Here is a 19,085-nt window from a genome sequence, read left to right on the forward strand (position 1 = left end):
GTTGCTACCAAAGGCTTCACCTAGCATGCCCACCGGCCGTGGCCCTCCTGCCTCTCCCTCACGGCTCAGCAGAGAGCTCAGGTTTGGTCCAAGCAAAATGGCACTTCGCATCTTCCTGGTTGCAGTCAGGAGAACGATGCCTTCTCCCCCACTGTGCGTGGCGGACCCACCAGGGGACACAGGTTGTGACTGTGGCTGTGACCAGTGCCGTGTTAAGTGAGCGGCCAGTCCCGAAGTTTCTCAACAGTGAGAGAAGTCACTGCAGCCACCCCAGGCTCTGGGGGGATAGCCATTCCCTTTGGCCGTGGGGAGTCTTGGAGTATGGTGGCTGCACTTTAAAACAACTGATTGCTTTGGTTACCAAAATAAATTAGGAAAGAAAGAAAGAAAGAAAGAAAGAAAGAAAGAAAGAAAGAAACCCATCATCTAGGGAGCTGGAAATTTTAATTTGCAAGCAAAAAGAAAAAAGGTATTTTAACTGCAAAGAGAATGCCAGAATTGGAGAGCGAGCCCAGATAAAAACTACCAGCCTGATGCTTAGTCTGGCCTCTAAAGTGTCACTGGCTCGGTGATCTGTGAAGCTTCTGCTTCATTTGCCCCCCAACACTGACCATGATTTAGACTTGAGAAGGCTCAAGGTTCCTGTTGGTCCGGCCATAAAAGGGAAGGATGATTTTATTATTATTATTGTTGTTATTATTATTATTATTTCTGCCAAGTGCATGAGACTGCTTGACTAAATTGCACCAAAGAAGTTATTTGAAATGAATCCAGTCATGGCCTCACATGCGTCACCCGAGTCCCATGAGTGACATCGCACAGCTGTGTGAGGACGCTGACTAGGGTGGGGAAGAGGGCAAGCTCGCTGAGGCCTCACCGTGCCGTGGAGCTGGTGCTCACGTAGCTGAACGGGTGGCACACGACAGCTGCCCATCCCTTCCTGTGTCCACGGGTCTCCAGCCGTGCTCTAGAAAGGCGGTCGTCGAACCTGAGTGGGCATTTAGATGCCCTGGAGGGCTTGTGAGAGCAGAGTTCTGGGTCCCATCCCCCCAAGTGTGATACCAAACAGATGTTAAATAAGTCGCTCTTCCGGCAGCGTGTTGAACTTCTTTTAGATTAAAACCTGGAGTCTCCAGAGAAGTATTGTGTGCTCACTGGGCTCCTGAAAATGCCCACCCTGCCCAGCACCCCATTTGCAAAGGGGGCTGGGCCGGAACCCAGGAGGCAATGGAAGAGCGTAAACTTGGTCTTGACGCTGCAAAGGCTGGCCTGAGTCGGGTTCAGTGCCCCCGGGGGTCCTGGTCCTGTGCCCCTTGGGCTCTGACCTGGGGAGGTCATTCTAATGAGCCGGACCACTGTCCTGAGGCGGTGGTGCTGAGAGCCTCGAAGTGTGTGCTCTGCCAAATGCAGAAGGCCCGGTTTTGAGACCAGCCCGGTCCCGTTCAGAGAGAAGGATGCTTTAGTGTCCCAAGGCAGCGCGGTCCTGGGCCAGTTGCATTGCCAAACAGGGATTGGCCTGTCAAGATAGCAAATCAAGGTGATTCGCAACCGAATCGACCACACAACGCTGCTGCTGCCTCCCGGCACCTTCCTGGGATGGCAGAAATTACGGGCCACCTCGCCTCCCGGGGAACAAGTTTGCCAGGGGAGCTACAGGAGAAAAGCTTGCCAGCACTCTGAAGAGCTTGTTTTGCAGAATAAATTTCAGATGAGGATAATTAAACCACTTCTTGGAGAACTGAGTCTGATTTCACTGGGCCTTTTAGTGTATACGATCTTTCATCAAGTGACTTTCATGGTCCTGATTGGAGCCCACTAATTATCCTAACCAGCTATTTTCATCGAGTGTGTGTCATAGTGTGCATTCCCGAAATGCTGCAATCAATATTAATGTACTCTAAATCACACTTCCATCTGTTTCTGAATTAATAAAACACAAAATAGATGTCCTTACGTCCCTCTCTCTCTCTCTCTCTCTCTTTTGTAGCAAAATGCTTCAAAAGTCGCTCAGATACCGTCTCCCTGGGTAGGCAATGGAAAGTAAGTATCTCATGAAAATTGCTTTTTCAGAAACTCAGGGGACTTAATAGACCCCAGATATTTTGTATTGACAGCTCAGGAGCACAGGTCAATTCTGAGACTAGAGTAATTTTGGTGCCCACGAAATTCTAGTCAGCTTTCAGCTAACGGCCAGACAGAAAAGTTTAACATGGTGGCATTCCAAATTTCTTTAACTGTGTGAACTTGAAGCCAAATTATGGCCATAAAAATATCTGTTAATGAGATGGCAAGCACCATGCCATTTCAAGAGAGGCAGGGTAAAGTTAACTCCGCGGCAGTGATTTTTCAATGATTCACTCAGTAATAAAAGACCAATGAAATATTCATTGATGTATAGTAAGTGCTGTTTAATAAAACCAAAGGCATAATAGTGCTGAGAACGTGAAGGCACTTAGTCAGCCAATTATCTGAGCCTTCGTGGTGATTTTTATATTAATACTCAAACAGCCTCACCTAAAATACATAAAACCACCTGCTATACCGCTGGCGTAAGGCTCGATGGACCCACCCACGCCCGCGGGCCGCCCGGTCTCCCTGCAGCAGGTGGCAGTCAGAACCTCCTGGAGCGGGTCCTGGGCCCCTCCCACTGTCCAGAGCTCCCCGCGGCCTGAGTGGCCCCTCCCCCTCACTGGCCGTGTTTCTCTCTGAGATGAAAGGGCTGGACCCGACAGCCTCCGAGGCCCCTGTGAACACACGTACCTTCTAAGAGGGAGGTTTGGAGCGTCTGCCTGGGACCTGGCCCCACGGCTGCCTTTCTGTGCTTGACCATCAGTGTTTCCTCTGATTCCCGGACCTCCCTCGCCGCCGCAGACCCACCTCCCACCCCCAGTGGGAGGGGCAACTTCCACAAAGAGACGCTCTTTCCCATTTTTCATCATCTCCAAATTCTGGTATCTCTGAGCCATACGTTTCTTCCAGAGTAAAATAGTCTCCTCTGCCACTTTATAAATCTCCACAAAGCTCACTCCCAGAGCGGTGGGACGTGAACTCTGCTCTGAGATCGTTCACACATTCAGACAGAGGGAACAGACCCATTAAAACCTGCACATTAACTCAATTACTGTATTGGAAGTATCCTTTAAATTGTTGATTAAGTCTTACTTTTATATCGAACAACAAAAGCAAAAGAATGCTTCTGTCTGGAAGTTTGGAAAATAAAAATAACCACTGAAAGGCCCAGAGAAAGCTATTTTCTCTGAGCACAGGGTAAAGCAAGGGCAAGTTCAGGTAAGCAGCCATTAAAGGATTTCTGGGGAAGAACAATTTTTTTAATTCTGAAACGAAAGAACTCAAACACATCCTAAGCTTGTGAAGTCACATTAAAAGCCTCCTGAAAGGATGTTTTAAGCAGCTTCTGTCTGAAGAGAGCATGCTCCCTTTCGTAGGCCATAGAAATTTTGAGTGAGGCAACTCAAAATGGTCACCCAGGGGTTACGTCCTATTCATTCAGCACTTGGGGCGCGTCTCCGTATGAGGGGCTGGGGACACAGCTGAATTCGATGTAATGCCTGCAGTCCAGGAGCACACGGTCCAGCCCAGGAAGGTGACAGGTGGGAAGAAAGTTCTGTGGAAGCCCAAGGGAGAAAGAGCTTGGACCTCCCTAGATGGTCAGGGAAGGCTTCTCGTATGCAAGCAAGACCACAGCCTGGCTTCCTCAGCGAAGGACGGTGGCTGGCACCACACAGGGAGTCGCGGGGCACCTTCCGGAAGCGGCAACCCCTGACCTTGAAGGCTGGGGGAGAAAATTGCAAGGAAGCGGTTGGAGGAAGCAGAAGAAAAATCTGCTTGCTACGGAGCGGGGCGTGGCAAACTTTTGCTGAGGCTGAGGGGTAATATCTGAGCACACAGATACTTTAACAAGCGTTGGCTGCTGCCGTTGCCGCGGTATTTGGTGCCGCGGTTACCATTTGAGTCGGAAAGCACACACTGTCGCACCCCTGGAGCGCCCACCACTGTTGGGGGACACTTCACTGGAGGCACTTACCCTCAGTTGTCAGAAAGGAATGGGTCTGCCCCCCCCCCGACCATTTGCTGTCTCCACTAAAGGGCCATTCATTCTTCATTCACCCGGTAAATAGTGTTCACTGAGTGCGTACTATGGATGGGACGCCCTGCCAGGCACTTGATAAACATGATCCCCCTTCCTTGTGCTCTACGTTGTTCTACCCTCTCCAGAGCCTCTTACAGGTACTGGATGCTAACTAATGATACAGGGGTGGTGGGAAGACAGTTCATTCATTTCGTTAACTAGTATTCTTTAAGTACATAGGATGTGCCCCAGGCACTGTTCTAGATGCAGGGCACAGCGCTGGGTGACACAGGCAAAGATCCCTGCCCTCCTCGAGGCCACTTTCTGCTGGAGAAAAGCAGGAGAAAATACGTGGCATGCAAAAACGGTGGTAGATGTCATAGAGCAAATGGAAACCAGGAAGGGGCATTAGAAAGCTCGTCTGGGGTGGGGCAGGGAGCAGTACACTGGTCTTGAACAGGGATGTTCAAGAAGGATCGTGGAGAGCAGCCCATGGAGATACCCGGGGAAGTGCATTCCAGGCAGAGGAACAGCAACCACCTTCCGGAGTGCGGGGCGCCTGATGAGTCTGAGGAACAGCGGGAGGGCGAGTGTGGCAGACAGGTGGACAGGACCCGTGTGCTAATGGCGGGAGGTGTGCGCCTGCAGGTGCACGCTCATTTGGGTGTGCCATGAACGTATGAAGACAAAGACAGGATCTACAGGTAGACCCACAGAAAGAGAACAGGACAAGGAACCCCAAGCAGGGGGCGAGAGCCGAGTTGGAGTTGGAGGGCCACCCACCCCCTCCCCGGGAGATGCGTGTGGCATCACGCTCCTGTGGCCAGGTTCACGGTTCCTTAGGCAGGTTTGAATTCTTTCATTAGTACGGTGCGTCAGGCAGATCCGCTCGGCAGGATGGCAGTCCTAGAGCCACCCGGAAGACCAGCCATGTCCAAAAGCAAACCCATGTGCTGGCTCTCCTTGCCTCCTCTACTGGTTATTGACAAGGAAGTAGGAAGTAACGAGCAAAGAAAGCCCCTCATTCAGCACCTCACTGTTATCAACTAAAAAGTCCTTTTTACTGGGGCACCTGGGTGGCTCAGTGGGTTAAGCATCCGACTTCAGTTCAGGTCGTGGGTTCAAGCCCCACATCGGGCTCTGTGCAGATGGCTCGGAGCCTGGAGCCTGCTTCAGATTCTGTGACTCCCTCTCTCTGCCCCTTCCCCAGGTGGCTCGCTCTCTCTCTCTTTCTCTCTCTCTCAGTAATAAATAAACATTTAAAAAAAGTCTTTACTTTTTAAAAGTTTTTTAATGCTTATCCATCTTTCACAGAGAGAGAGCCAGAGTGCGAGTAGAGGAGGGGCAGAGAGAGAGGGAGACACAGAATCTGAAGCAGGCTCCAGGCTCTGAGCCATCAGCCCAGAGCCCGATGCAGGGCTTGAACCCATGAACCATGAGGTCATAACCTGAGCTGAAATTGATGCTTAACTGACTGAGCCACCCAGGCTTAGGCGCCCCTAAAAAGTCTATTTTAAAATGTACAAAGTAAACTGACATTATGTGTTTCCCCCCGTGACTTCTGGACATGATTGGAAATCACTGAATCGGGGCTTTTCTTCCCGTCAAGGAACAGCTCTGCAAGGGGAAGGGGCATGGCTGGGAGCACACGGCCAGGGTTAGAATGCAGGCATCCTGGGACTCCAGGACGTACTTTGTCCCCAGCACCACACAGTTCCCCTTTCAACATTCGTGACACCTGACAGCCTTGTGATTTTCCTCCAGCGATTACGAATGAGGACATATTCTTTTCTTGCCTTACGTTGTCATTAGTTAACCCTTCTGGGCTTAGGTTCCTTAGCTGGGACGTCTGTCTCCCCACCCCACCCCTCCCTGGAGGATAAATCTTTCTACCAAGAAGTGTCAAAAGATCTCAGAAACTATAAACAGAGCAGGAAACCTTCACTCCGTCTTACAGACAAGTGCACAGCAAGTGTGGGGATCCACTTTCCCCCTCATATTAGAACATACCAGAAGATACACTCTGTTTCCAGAAAATGGACCAAAGCTTTCACGTGGCTCAGCACAGCCTGCATGAGTCTCGAGGCAAGCACATCAGGGTGAGTTGTTCCCAAATTGGCTTAGCAGCGCTCCAGCGTTTTGGTACTTTGTGATGGCCGTCCCCCCAAATCCCGTGTGTAGGCTGCACATCTGCTCTGTGCGCGCGGATAGGAAGGCCGGGGGTGTGCACAGGCCTCGCTCCTGCGTCCAGGAAGCCACCCAGGCCCTGCATGCTATGTGCAGACAGCAGGTGACTCCTTGTTGCTGACGTTAAAGAATTAAACCAAAACTTATATCCAAACATTGGTTCTGCCCGAAGTAGGAACTGTGAAGACTTCTCTTTGTAAACAGCGTGCGGGTGAATGGTCAGCAATTAACAGCCATCCCTGTAGCGTGTCTTCCAGAATCTTAAAGAGATACTCAGAATCTTACTTTTTCCAGCATCCCTAAGACTGCTCCTTGAGGGGGCTTTGAGGAACTGCATTTTGTTTATCGTGGTGACTGTATTTGGAGCAAATTGTCACGCTGGTTTCAACAAAACACTGATAATAGCCCAACACCGTGCATCCAGTCGTTCCTATGCCAGTAGCCATTCTGGCAGCAGGTAGAGAGATCATTGTAGCTCTGAGCCGTTTCTCTCTCTGAAACATCACAACTCGTGTTAATGTATTCAAAGTCAGAGCTACATTGGTGGATAGAATTAATGCCAGAGAAACATTCACCCAGCTCTCTCCGGGATCTGAAAACGAAAGTAGCAGTACATATGGAGTCTGCAGGAGGCAATGAGATGTCAGTGTTTAACTGAGTTAGAAAAGGAGAAGCATGGCTCATCCCGGAGCCTGGCACCGTAGCCGCGTGTGGGCTGGTCAGACGAGGCTGGAACGCAGTGATAATAAGTAAACTCTCCACACTGGGCCTCTAGAGCAAACGGACGTGCTGGCAGGAGCTCCAGGGCGTCCTCTGAGGACCAGCTTCGCCACACTTGAGCTTCATACGTGTTCACCGTGCTAACCCTCACGGCGGCAGCGATGTTCCCGTGAGGCCTCGGTGTGGTGCCGGAGGCCTGGCAGCCTGCCGTCGCTCTTCACGGCCAGCCTAACCGGGCCCGTCTCTTCCCCATTCCCCAGGAACACTCCTTCCCCGGTGTCTCTCAACAACGTCTCTCCCATCAACGCGATGGGCAGCTGTAACAACGGCCCGGTCACCATCCCCCAGCGCATTCACCACATGGCCGCCAGCCACGTCAACATCACCAGCAACGTGTTACGGGGCTACGAACACTGGGACATGGCCGACAAACTGACAAGAGAGAACAAAGGTATGCGTGCCTGCTCCCCCCACGTCCGCGGACCACGGTCGAGTCAACCGTGCTCCGAAGGGCTAGAGTTTTCCATGCTGGTCTTATCTTTCTGTCTCTCGGGCTTCCAGGGTGTAGATGAGGAGAGGGGGGTTAACTCAGGGCTGACACGGTGACCAGTTTTTTGCTGAGAGAGTGAACAAAAACCCTGGGATTTTTTTTTCCTCTTTCAAAGCTTAACCTAATCTGAGCTGTGATGTGTTGGCAAATGACTGTTTCAGATTTTCACCCCGTGGTAAGGATCAGTGCAGAGAAACCGAGGCCAAGTGAAAAAGAATGATTTGCAAATTAATTAAGATCCTGTTGGCCTCTGTCATCAGCTTTAATCTTTTTTTTTTTTTTTTTTTTTTTTTTTTTGGAGAGGTGAGGTTGTGTCTGTGGTAACACGTGGCTTTTGCTACAAACAAACTCGGAGAGGACCCTGCTTCACCAGAGAGTGAGCCAGTGCTGTTTGGCCACTTATTTGACGTGGCTGAGTCTGGCCCAGCAGTCACGGTCAAGGTGGACGCAGATGCGGGCCTTTCAGAATCAGACAGCAGAGACCGCCCGGCAGTTTAGAGCAGTGGGACCGTGTGGCCAGGGACTGGGAGTACAGATTGTGAAGCCTGGTGATTTAAGTTCGAATCCCGCCTGGGTCATGCAGTGCTGGGCGACCTCAGGCAAGTTGCTGAAATCCATGAGCCGCTTCCTAGCTTCCATTGCTGTAATGGATATAATGATGTATAAAGCAGCTAGTGTAAAATGGCAGGTACGAGGAAGAGATCCGACAAATATTTATTCTCTTACTCCATGTTATTATGTGTCTATATGACTCAAACATTCTGTGGCTCTCAAAGCACGTTCCGTAACCTGAGACTTCGACCCACAGCCCAGCTACACACTCCCACCGAGCCCTGGGACTATTTACATGTATTGGTTATATTGGTAACCAGGAAGAAATTGGGCAACAACTTCCACATGCCAGGCACTGTGCTGTTTGCTGTATCATTTGTTGCCTCATGTGTCCCTGTTTTGTAGATAAAGAAAAACTGAGACTCGGTGAGGTTAAGAAGCTCACCCACGACATCGCAGCTCTTAGTGTTGGAAGCAGGAATTAGATCTAGAACCGTGTGATTCCAGAGTCTGAACCCTTCACCTTCAGAGAACTCCTGCCCTCGGTTACCTGAGTAGTGGGCAGTTCTGAACTTCTCTACTTTTCTACGCTTATGAAAATCCAAAGACAACTGGTCCAGATGGCCAGGCCCATCCAAGAGTTCTAGAACTGCAAGCGAAAGCATTAGCATCTTAAGGCTTGCGTAGCTTGTCTGCCTCCACTCTTCTCTATCTTATTTTGTATTGGTAACTGGAGGGCAGCTCGATATTTATGGATCGCCGTCATAATTGCATCCATTTTCAAAATCTGTTAAAAGTAATTCCTTCTAAATTAGCTGCAGAACTTTCCAGGAGCGATGTGGTGGCTGTGCTGATGTTCAAGGGAAACGGTGCTAATCTTGTCCTTAGCACAGTGTGTCAAGAGTTGTTAAGTTCCCTGCCTGATACTGAATCCAAACGACTCTGCACTCTACCAGCAGAAAGAACATGTTCCCGGCTAATGCTGGCCTCGGGCTCTGCAGTGGATTGGGGAGAGGGCCCAGTTCGGAATCTCCTGTTTGAAGCCTTGAGTTCCACACGCTTGTCATTTTTGACTGCGTGGAGTCAGAGACCCTTCCCCCCTCTGTCTTGTCCACATAGGCCTTTGGTCTAGAACCCTGTTCCCTACCTCCCCAGATGCTTACTTGAAGCAGTCATGAAAATGGTGACCTGGGTATCTAGTTAGGAATGCCACGGTGGGCTTTGTACAGAGAACACCCAGGAGGTGTCCTGCCTCACACGCGGCTCACGTTCACTCAACAATGACTAGGTCCTTGAACATTTCCCTTAATATCATGTTACGTAACAATGTATTTTAGATGCCAAAAATAATTTACTCCTTTATCAGCAGAAGTTACTTGTATCGCATAGTACAGCTTTAAAAGTATCACATAATCAAATGAAGGCGTCTACTCTTTTCCACATACCTCCCACCCCGCTCCAAAGCAGACTGTCTACAACTGCAGTCTCCGTGGTTAGCAGTGTGGTCACAGCACTGCCCCTTCTCCCAATCAGCTGGAGGGAAATCAGCCGGGTAGTCTTGCCATCCACATCCTGGGGGGTGAGGTGGGAGTTGTGAGGGACAGATATCTGCAGGTCGCCTCCCTTCCCTAAAGGAATTGGTAATAAGACTTACCCCATCAGATGCTTCCTAGACATTTATTTAGCGTTAGATGCCGATGGCTATAATTGCTGTCCAGGTTCACTGGCTGTGTCTGCATCATGCCGAGAAAAATCGGTAAACTCAGTTCATTTAGACAAAAGGACAGGAGAATACTTTCAACTCAGTAATACATGCAGTGGCAAACAGCTCGATACCCTATCGACCATCGTTCCCTACCATTTTGTGTATATGGACCTCCGTCTAAATATAAATTTATAATCTCTAAAAATATAAATTGTGTATGTGATGTCAAAATAGATTTAAATACATTTTATTTTATCTATGTATTTTGTGTATATTTCAATATATATAAATGTTATGTATCTTTATTATATGAACATATACAAATATGGAGACAAATACATTTTTGTATATAATGTGATGTGTGTGTGTGCGTGTGTGTGTGTGCGCGTGTGTGTGTGTGTGTGTGTGTGTGTGTGTATACCTCACAAACCTCCACAGGATTACAATGTATTTGTAGAATCTGCTATCTGTCTGAGAAAATACATCATGATTTGAAAAAACTTACCAGGAATCAACATATTTAAATGGAATTGTGCTTTATTAATCCCAGTAACGCATATAAACGTTATTTATGCTTCAGAGTTTTTAGATCTACCTAGAGATTAAAATAATAGTGCCTCCTATACCTGTGGAGCTTTGGGCCCCCAGGAGGTAGTCTGTACATTTTTGTTGAATGAATGAATGAATGAATGAACAACAAATACTTTTTCGGCGTCCATGTGGTTGCGTTGGTGCGTGAAGGCAGCTTACGCAATCTGGCGCATATTGCTGAGATGATCCTTAAAGGCCTGACCAACGTCTGCTCTGATTTTCAGAATTCTTTGGCGATCTGGACACACTGATGGGGCCCCTGACCCAGCATAGCAGCATGACCAATCTCGTCCGCTACGTTCGCCAGGGACTGTGTTGGCTGCGCATCGATGCCCATTTGTTGTAGTGGGTGCTCCCCCCATGTCCAGCATCACCACCCATCACTCTACCTCTACCAGAGCACCAACGGTCACTGGTGGAACTCCACTCATTTGGGAAAGTTCTCTTTGATTCTGTTTGTTTTTACACTTCTTTTGATACCTGTGAAAAACAGAAGTCATTGTAAGTGGACACTACAACTTGAGAGCGGTATATGTTTTATTACTTAGTCATTTTTCAGTATTTTGTATGCATTTCTCAGATCCCACCATCTTTTTGTGCTTGATACGATGACACAGTCCCTACAGTATTGTTTTAAGACCACACTACCCAAAACAAAGAATGGGAAATACTTGTGATGATAACAGGTTCCTGAGAACTGAAATGAGATGTCATATATATATATATATATATATATATATATATATGATCTTAGACACAAAGGACCTACAAAGATTCAAATTTTCAACAATAGCCATTCCCCAAACTCTACTCTTATGTCCAGAAGAGAGCGTATTTCAGAATCCATTGTTAAACTTTTGTGGTTCCCGCAGACTCAGTCTCCAGGTGAGAATTTTCATTGTCAAAACCCACTGGTTAGATGTTGTAGCAACATCGTAAAATCAAGAGTATTAAGAAAATAGACGAGCGTAGCAATGCCACTCTTCAACAATACCGTGGCATACAACCAGAGCACTTTTCTTGCTGGCATCCATTCCCTGATGCCCTATTTTTAAAATTTTAATGAGATGAAGTGGCAACATTTATTTCTAAAGCGTAAATCCTCACCTGGGATTCTCTTTGTGTAAAGCTCTCCTTTTGAGGGGCAGTTAAGTGGGTGCACACCCTAGGAGCCAAAATACTGCCCTCCAGTTTTAGAGATGAGAGATTAGGAGAGGTCTGGAAATGTCCAGGGAACCCATACCTCTGCCGTTCTGCAGTTGGTAGGCAGGTCCATTCCTGGCAGGATATTTTTATTGTATTTTCCTCACATCTCTGGAAACAGAAGTCAAGTTTATCACTACCTAGGAGTAAGAATATACAGCTTGCCTCCTAGTGACTTTAAAATCTGGACTTTGCCAATTATAAGCCACATTTTCTATTTTACAGTGTTTCTCTTCCGCCTCCTCTTTCCCCACCTCCTCCTCCTCCCCCTCCTCTTCCCCCTTGTCGTCTTCTTCTTCTTCTTCTTCTTCTCTTTGATCTTTCATTTCCTTTTCCTTTTTCTGGGCTCATTAGCCTTTGACTCAAATACTGAAATCACTGATTTTATTCAAGTCTGTATTAACAAGAATCATTTTCGTGAACATTCCAGAGAAAACTCTCAACTCTCTAAATACTGGCTAGCTTTTTAACAACAACGGAACAAAATGTGTCTTTCTTTGAAAGATCCCTGAAGATTGGGAACAGCTCACCTAATTTGGAGACATTTCTACATCACTTGTAACTATCCCCACCCCTTCTGATCCTCTGCATTCATTTTATGTCCCCAAACATCACAGTGTAAATATCATCTTTGGTGTTCCATCTCACCAGAAGAATCCCCCACACATAGTGCACACTATTCATATGTCGGCTCTTTATACTTACCTGCTGGTATATAATTCCACGTCGCCTTTAATCTGTTGAGTTTATCGAATTCTGTTCACCGAGTGATGACCAGATAAATAATACATAGGCACACGAGAGGTGCAAACTTGTATGATTTTTAAAGCAAGTCTTGTAAGTCTGTGACAGGAACAGCAAGGGATCGCCCTGCACTCTCATCATTGTCAAGGTTGCAAAAGAGCCAGACTTGAGCTCCGCCCTGGTCATCTTTGAGTTTAAGACCCTGTGCTTTATAATGAGGTTGTGGAAGTTGTACTCCAGTGGCTGAGGCCACGTTGCCAGATGACTGCTGGGAGCGTCCCAGCAGCTGAACCCAGAACTTTCTACGCTCCCGGTGCGGTTGAGCTATACATTCGCAGCGTCCGCAACAACACACACACCTGCAGACATGCACACAGACAAATGAAACCGGAGAGAATCTTCTCTGAGCCTCTTAAATGGGGAAAATAATAATACGAAAGACTCCAAACACCCAAGGTGGGTGTCACATATAAAATTTCAGCTGATGGCTTCAGTGACCCAAGTTCTGTTTGTTTTGCGCGGCTTACCGGGTAGAGGGCCTGACTATTATTATATATAATGAAGCCCACTGGCTTGACTTGTAAGTTCAGCCTAAACCACGATCCTAGACCATCATGGATTTAGGGGTAGATTCTTCTTGAAATTCACTCTCCAGAAACTAGATGTTAGAATGCGAGGGGCAGTTTCCAAGAGAAACGAGCATCTCGCCTCGTGGATGGATGAAAGACTCATAGCTCTAGTTTCAGCGAGTCCTTTTATCTACTTTACATACAACAGGGAGGCAGCAGAGAATCCCGCTGCCTGATGTCACCTCTGGTGGGTGACTGTAAAGTGTGTGCCAAATCAGCACGATGATCACATCTGACAGTTGAGCTCAGGATCACCACCTGATTATTTAGTAGACCTATTTGTAAAGCAGCTTAGAAACCAATTAAACATGGAGGATGAATTGCCTTCCTATCCCCAGAGATGAGACGTCTTTCGGTTTCACGATTAAGGACTGTTGCTGTTTTCTAGGCACTGTATTCATCACATTGTAAATGGTGATCTGTGTCGTAGGCGTGCGGCGATGTGAGGGATTGAGATATTTTGTCAAGTAAATCTCTTCAGTGTACCAGTTTGTGGGAGGGATATAGGACATGTGGATGGCGGTGAGAGATCCTGCCTCGAGACCTTGACGGAGGCTTGGTGAGACACATCTCAATAAGCACACAGAGGTAGGGCGATGGGCAGAGTAACGGAAACCTGAGCGAGTACACAGAAGGATCTCAGCCCTGCAACGTGACCCGGGTGGGGCCACCACTATGCCTTCCTTTGTCACCCAAGCTCCAGCCACAAAGGGTTTGACGAGTTTGTGTTAGGATGTTGGCTTGGCTTTGTATTTTTAATTAACTTTGGATTTTTTAGTGGTTTTGTCATATTACTGTCTGATTTTGGTAGGTAGGATTAATTTGAAAAGAGTATACTAGTGTGGTCCTCGGGGTAGAATTTAGCCGTAAGCATGTTGTTAGCCAGCCTGTAGACTGTTAATTACTTAATAATCTCATTGGGAAAATACTTGTAGTTTTATATTTGGATGACATAATTGGAAAAGCAGATTAGCTGCTGCTAACTTTTAAAAGACTTGACATTGACATCAAAAGATTCAAATCTTCAGTCGATAACCAAGTTGCTAAATTAGAAACCATTGGCTAAAATGTGTTTTGTTGAGTTTCCAAGTGTATGGATTTGCATTTGGACATTGCACCGCTCAGTGCGTCGGAAAGATACTTGCTCTGTCATCTTTCCCAAAGCTGTCTAATTCACAGTTTGTTTTGTTCAGATGTGCATCCCAGAGGTTGAAGTTGGAGTCTGAAGTTGGAAAGCATTTTTGAAGGCAGGATCCATTTAGCTGTGAGGGCTTCCCCCTCACGTACTTCTCAACAGACATGATAAAATTCACCTGCGGGAGTTGGCAGGTGGGAGACCCACACCGGTTCACTGGGTAGGACTACTCAGTAAGGCAATGAGCTGCTTGCTTAGAGAAGCATCACTATCCCCATTGAGAAACTGTGTGGCGAGACGATGTAGCTGCACGATATCAAACGAATGGGTCGATTCAGTGCCCCCGAATTCAATTCTGTGGGGGAAAAATATCGAGCCAGTTGTCACTACTGTTACGCAACTGGCAGACTAAACTCCTCTTCGTCGTTATGGTTGTCGTTGTTGTTGTTGTTGTCTGTCATTTCCACCCGCACAGCCTTATTCTCATAATTAAACCCTGATTCATTTTCTCTTTGGTGTTAGCAAACTCCAACAGCAAAGATGGCATCTGTGTATCGATAATTGGCATTTACCCTGGCAGGAGGCTAATCGGATAGGCTGGTCTCAGACATTAATCCTACCATCTGATATGTTCAGGGAAAGAAAAAGTAATTCCCTTTCCATTCTCCTCCTTGCAAATCTAGAAGCCCTCTTTACCAAGAGCATCACATTTTCCTCTGTAATCCATCGACTCAAAGAAAATTGCATTGTGGGGAGGGCGGAGGGGGGTGGGGTTGGGGGGGTGGAGGGTAGGGAAGTCCTTGCAGGCCAGGCTGCAGTTCTTGCCCCTTTCTGCTTCTGACATGAGATGTTAATGAATCATTATTCATCAGGCTCACATTGGGTTAGGGGACACTGAACTGCTTTTCCGATCCATGATCAATCATCGTTCTTCTAAGAGATTGGAGCTTTGCTGTTTCATTAACTGTGCAGTGTAGACTAATGGTGTTTAATAAAAATCATTCAAAATTTCAAACTCTTTCTCCAGTGACCTCAATTTTGTTGGCTCTTTGACTTGTACTAGACTTTGAGGAGGGAAGGGGGAAGCAAAGGAAGCCTGCTACCAGGCCCCTGGGCAGGATGCTGTGGTGGCAGACAGCTGTGGGAAACCTCCTGAAGAATGCCACAGTGGATGGTCTCGGCCGGGGATAGCTTGTTCCCACTGAGGGACTCACTGTTCTCCAAACTCTGCAGCAGGAAGCCAGCTGCCATATCCGGAGCTTAGTAAGAATTGGAAATGCATTACCTCTTTGGTTTTGGCCGGCACCACTCGTGTGGCTACCAAATAGGAGAGGTATCTCTGAGAGTAGAGCCCAGGGGGGGACAGCGGTAGCCAAATGTATCCCAGATGCTCCAGCCCTTCTGTGAAATCAGTGGAGGAGGAGCTCTAGGCAGGAGGCTGCGTTGGAGAAACCCACAGAGAAGCCAGGCTGGTGCCATGATGCCCAGATCGAGAGCTAGCCTCTCCCCTGGCCAGCCTGGCACGCAACCAGCGGCGGATTGGTAAAATGGTTAACAGCCAGCCCCTGTGAGAACAGAAAGCACCTGATTTGGAGCATTTGCCAATTTCCGTAGCGTCAATATCCCCACCATGGCCGATTCCAAGCTACTCACTGTGACGTCGCAGAACACAGACGGGAGCAGATGCACGCCACGTTGGGGGACAGGGCAAGACAGCTCCAACACACCACCGAATGCAGCTATTCAAAGAGGGTTCAGATTTCACGTTGACGTTCACGTGGACACACGCGTGCAAACACGCACCCATGCACACACACGTACTCTTCTGTGACAACTGTTACACGGCTTTCAAATGTGAATTGATCCTCTATGACTGTAGGTAGTTTGTGATATGGCCCAAGAGGTATGGATTTTAAGCAGGAGACAGCTGAGAAGAATGGCCTCTTGAGACCAAAGCACAGACGAATGGGGGTGGGGGCGGGCGGTCATCATATCTCAAGGGAAACCAGCAGTGAGAGCAGCCCTTACAAAATCCACCTGGTTGGTTGAAAATAGGATAGGTGAGTGTTTTTCTGTTACTGTTATTTTTCAGATTCCAGTTGGTATTTCTAACCTATAAATCTAACTCGGATACATGACTTAATCCTTCCAATGACAACCTTTGTGTAGTTAGGAAACATTAGGGCCTCTATGGAGAATAGCATAATCCAAAATGCATTGTGTGGTTTTCTCGGAATATGGAAACTCAGTATTTCTCCCACCTCCCTGCTGTTCAGAAGATTTTTACTTTAGTTATTAGAGATCGAAGTTACGTGTTTAACATGTGTTTTTAGTTAAAAGTATCTACTTACCGTCCTAGCTCTGAATTCAAACCAGAACGTCTCCTGTATCAATTACATGACTAATACTCAGAAATGATCATCCAAACCAAAATAATTCCCTTTTCTACTCAATATAAAGAAAACCAGGGTCACTAACAAGAAGGCATAAACCTCAGTATATTTTCCTAAGAGAATGAGGTTTTCATTACACACACACACACACCCCCCACACCCCTAGGCCTCCTCGTTATAAATCATCCTGAGAGTAGAATAGAAAGTCTCAAAGGGCCCATCCTCTTGGTCCTGTGCATCTTCTGCAGTTAATAAGAGGTTTGTATCTGGAAGGGTTGAAGAACTTGCCCTACAATCCCATTTGTCTTGAAACATTTCCGTGTTCTGTCTGAGCCTGTGTCCGTGGCCGAATGTTAGTCCCCGGAGGAGGCCCATGTCTTCTTTCTTTCTTTCTGGCCTTTCTCTCTTGTGCCCCTGCAGTTCCTTCTGTGGCCAGCGCAATAACAGAGTTGCAGGGGGGTCTTCTATCCCCTCATGGTGTTCATGCACCGCTTGTCCTGCTGGTCAGGTTTAGTTGACATCACACTCACACAGAGACTCAGTTGCCATAGGCAATGGACCGGTTTGCATGGATACGGAGAGCTAGAAATATGTTCATCGTCATCCACTGATTGCCTATTTCAAAACCATCCTCACTGATCATATTCACCCACAAATATTACAAATGAGATCGATTCGGTCTCAAGACAATCTGTCAAATAGTTTTCTTCCTGGATGATTCGACTCTCTGGATATTCTGGAACGAGAAATGTCTGAGATGAAATCCCTCACATTTATTCAATTCTACAAATTGCTGTTTTGATTCCTATTTTCATCGGAGTAGTGCTTCTGGAGAGTGTTTGATGTAGCGTCATCTTCAGATAAAATTAATACATCAAAAGTGAGCCCAGTATTGATACGATGCTCGTAACACTTCTTGGGATCAGAAGATACCTAAAATTCTTCCCCTTGGCACACTTGGTTAGTTGAGTGAGATGTCCTTAAGATCCTCCACAGAAAAGACTGGTTTCTTTTCTGGTTTTGTGCTGGTGGTTGTGGCTGTGGCTGTGGTTGTTGTTGTGACCTGTTTCTCTCTCTCTCTCTCTCTCTCTCTCTCTTTCACACACACACACACACACACACACACTTTCTCGCTTGCTTTGGCTCTGGCTTTCGCTTTCCTGCTCGGGCTCTTTCTGTCTCTAAACAAATGAATAGTTGAGTTAAACGTGAGCTTCTGAATTGTACTTGTTCATGCTTTTAAGACATAACAGATTAATAAAAATAGATGTGTTCTGATTTAAAACATGCCACTTGGAAAGGCATGCTGTATTATGAAATCATGATATTAGAAATACTAGTCTGTTGAATCCATTTGTCCAATTGTATAACTTTGTGGAGCAGTGTTTTGACCTTTACAACATAATTTTGGAGCAAGTGGAGGCCTGGCAACGGCAAACATCTTCGGATGTTGCCGTAACCGTCACAAATACGAAGAACAAATTTCTGTTCTACAAATTTCCCAGAATGCTTCGGTCAAGAGTTTTTTTAGGTTCACCTGTTTCTTTTTTTTTTTCTTTCCCCCCCCCCTCTCTTTTTTTTTTTTGAAGCTGCTTACTATTACTGACTGAAGAAGTATGTTGATTGATTATACTGTGTACTTCTGTTCTCTCCCTTTGTCTCTCTCTCTATGTCTCCCTCTCCATTAAAATAGTGAGATGTGGAGTCTTTGGTAAATCTGCATTTAGACCAGGCTGTAGGCTGGGAATGAGATCGAAGTCTCAAGAAACCTTGATGGGTTTTCAAAGAGGGACACTGTGTTCATTGGGCCCTTCCACACCTGACAGGGACAGGTGATAAGACAGAAGTAGTTTGTGCAGAAGGGCACTTTTCAAATGTCCTCTGAGACCCAGTGCAGTTTAACAAATGACTCCACCTGTTTTTCCAGCAAGTCGCTTGACTGAGACTTGAAAAATACCCCTGAAACTTACCGGTGGTGGGGGTGGGGGGGTGTCTTCTGCCTGGTCTACAGTGTGTGTGTTTGCTTTGTATCTAAGAGGCGCATTCACGTCTTGTGTGCTCGTGTGAAGTATTTCCTAGCATTTCCTTTAGCCTGTATATAAGAACCAGAAAGATAATCCCAACGTGTTGTAAATGAAGATGTGGCTCTATAAACCTTTCCTTTGTTCTTAAAGAGAAGACATTTCCATGCATATTTTAAACAGAAACTTTGTATATTTAAGTGTCATGAAAAATGTTTATTGAGTACCCAGAATACCAGTTGGGAATTTAATTGTCATCATGTGCTTGGGCGGGGGGGCGGGGTGCTGGCCAATGCCATGACTGTGGGCCACTGTGGCAAGCCGTAACTGCACAAACAGAAACGTGTCGCCTGTGTGCATGTATGTGTGCGTGCGCGTGTGCGACATGTCTGGCTTGCTGGGTCCTTCACGGGATTTTAGCTTTCCCTTCTTGAAAAACATTCTTTTACAGTTCCAGGAGGCCATGGCCATGTTGCCATCTGAAGGCAGTGATTTGAAATGAAAACTCTTTTCCTCTTGGAAGCTTTTATCATAACATTATGGTCCAACCACGTGGATTCCGCTG

At 46.9% G+C, this 19,085-nt stretch overlaps 1 protein-coding gene across 6 annotated transcripts in view; it reads left to right on the top strand.

Moving 5' to 3' along the window:
- AFF2 (ALF transcription elongation factor 2) overlaps positions 1–19,085 on the top strand; it is a 468,411-nt gene that overhangs the window by 444,904 nt on the left and 4,422 nt on the right. For 4 of the 6 annotated variants that reach the window (XM_047844523.1, XM_047844524.1, XM_047844525.1 and 1 more), the window contains 3 exons: positions 1,988–2,040; positions 7,258–7,448; positions 10,620–14,909. In XM_047844523.1, coding sequence (XP_047700479.1) covers positions 1,988–2,040; positions 7,258–7,448; positions 10,620–10,741 — 366 coding nt within the window. In that variant the 3' untranslated portion in view covers positions 10,742–14,909. Of the gene's footprint in view, positions 1–1,987; positions 2,041–7,257; positions 7,449–10,619; positions 14,910–18,114; positions 18,118–19,085 lie in introns of those variants that run through there. The other 2 variants (XR_007149019.1, XR_007149018.1) reach the window with 2 other exon arrangements.

Source organism: Prionailurus viverrinus, chromosome X (genome assembly GCF_022837055.1).
Source record: "Prionailurus viverrinus isolate Anna chromosome X, UM_Priviv_1.0, whole genome shotgun sequence".
NCBI lineage: Eukaryota > Metazoa > Chordata > Mammalia > Carnivora > Felidae > Prionailurus > Prionailurus viverrinus.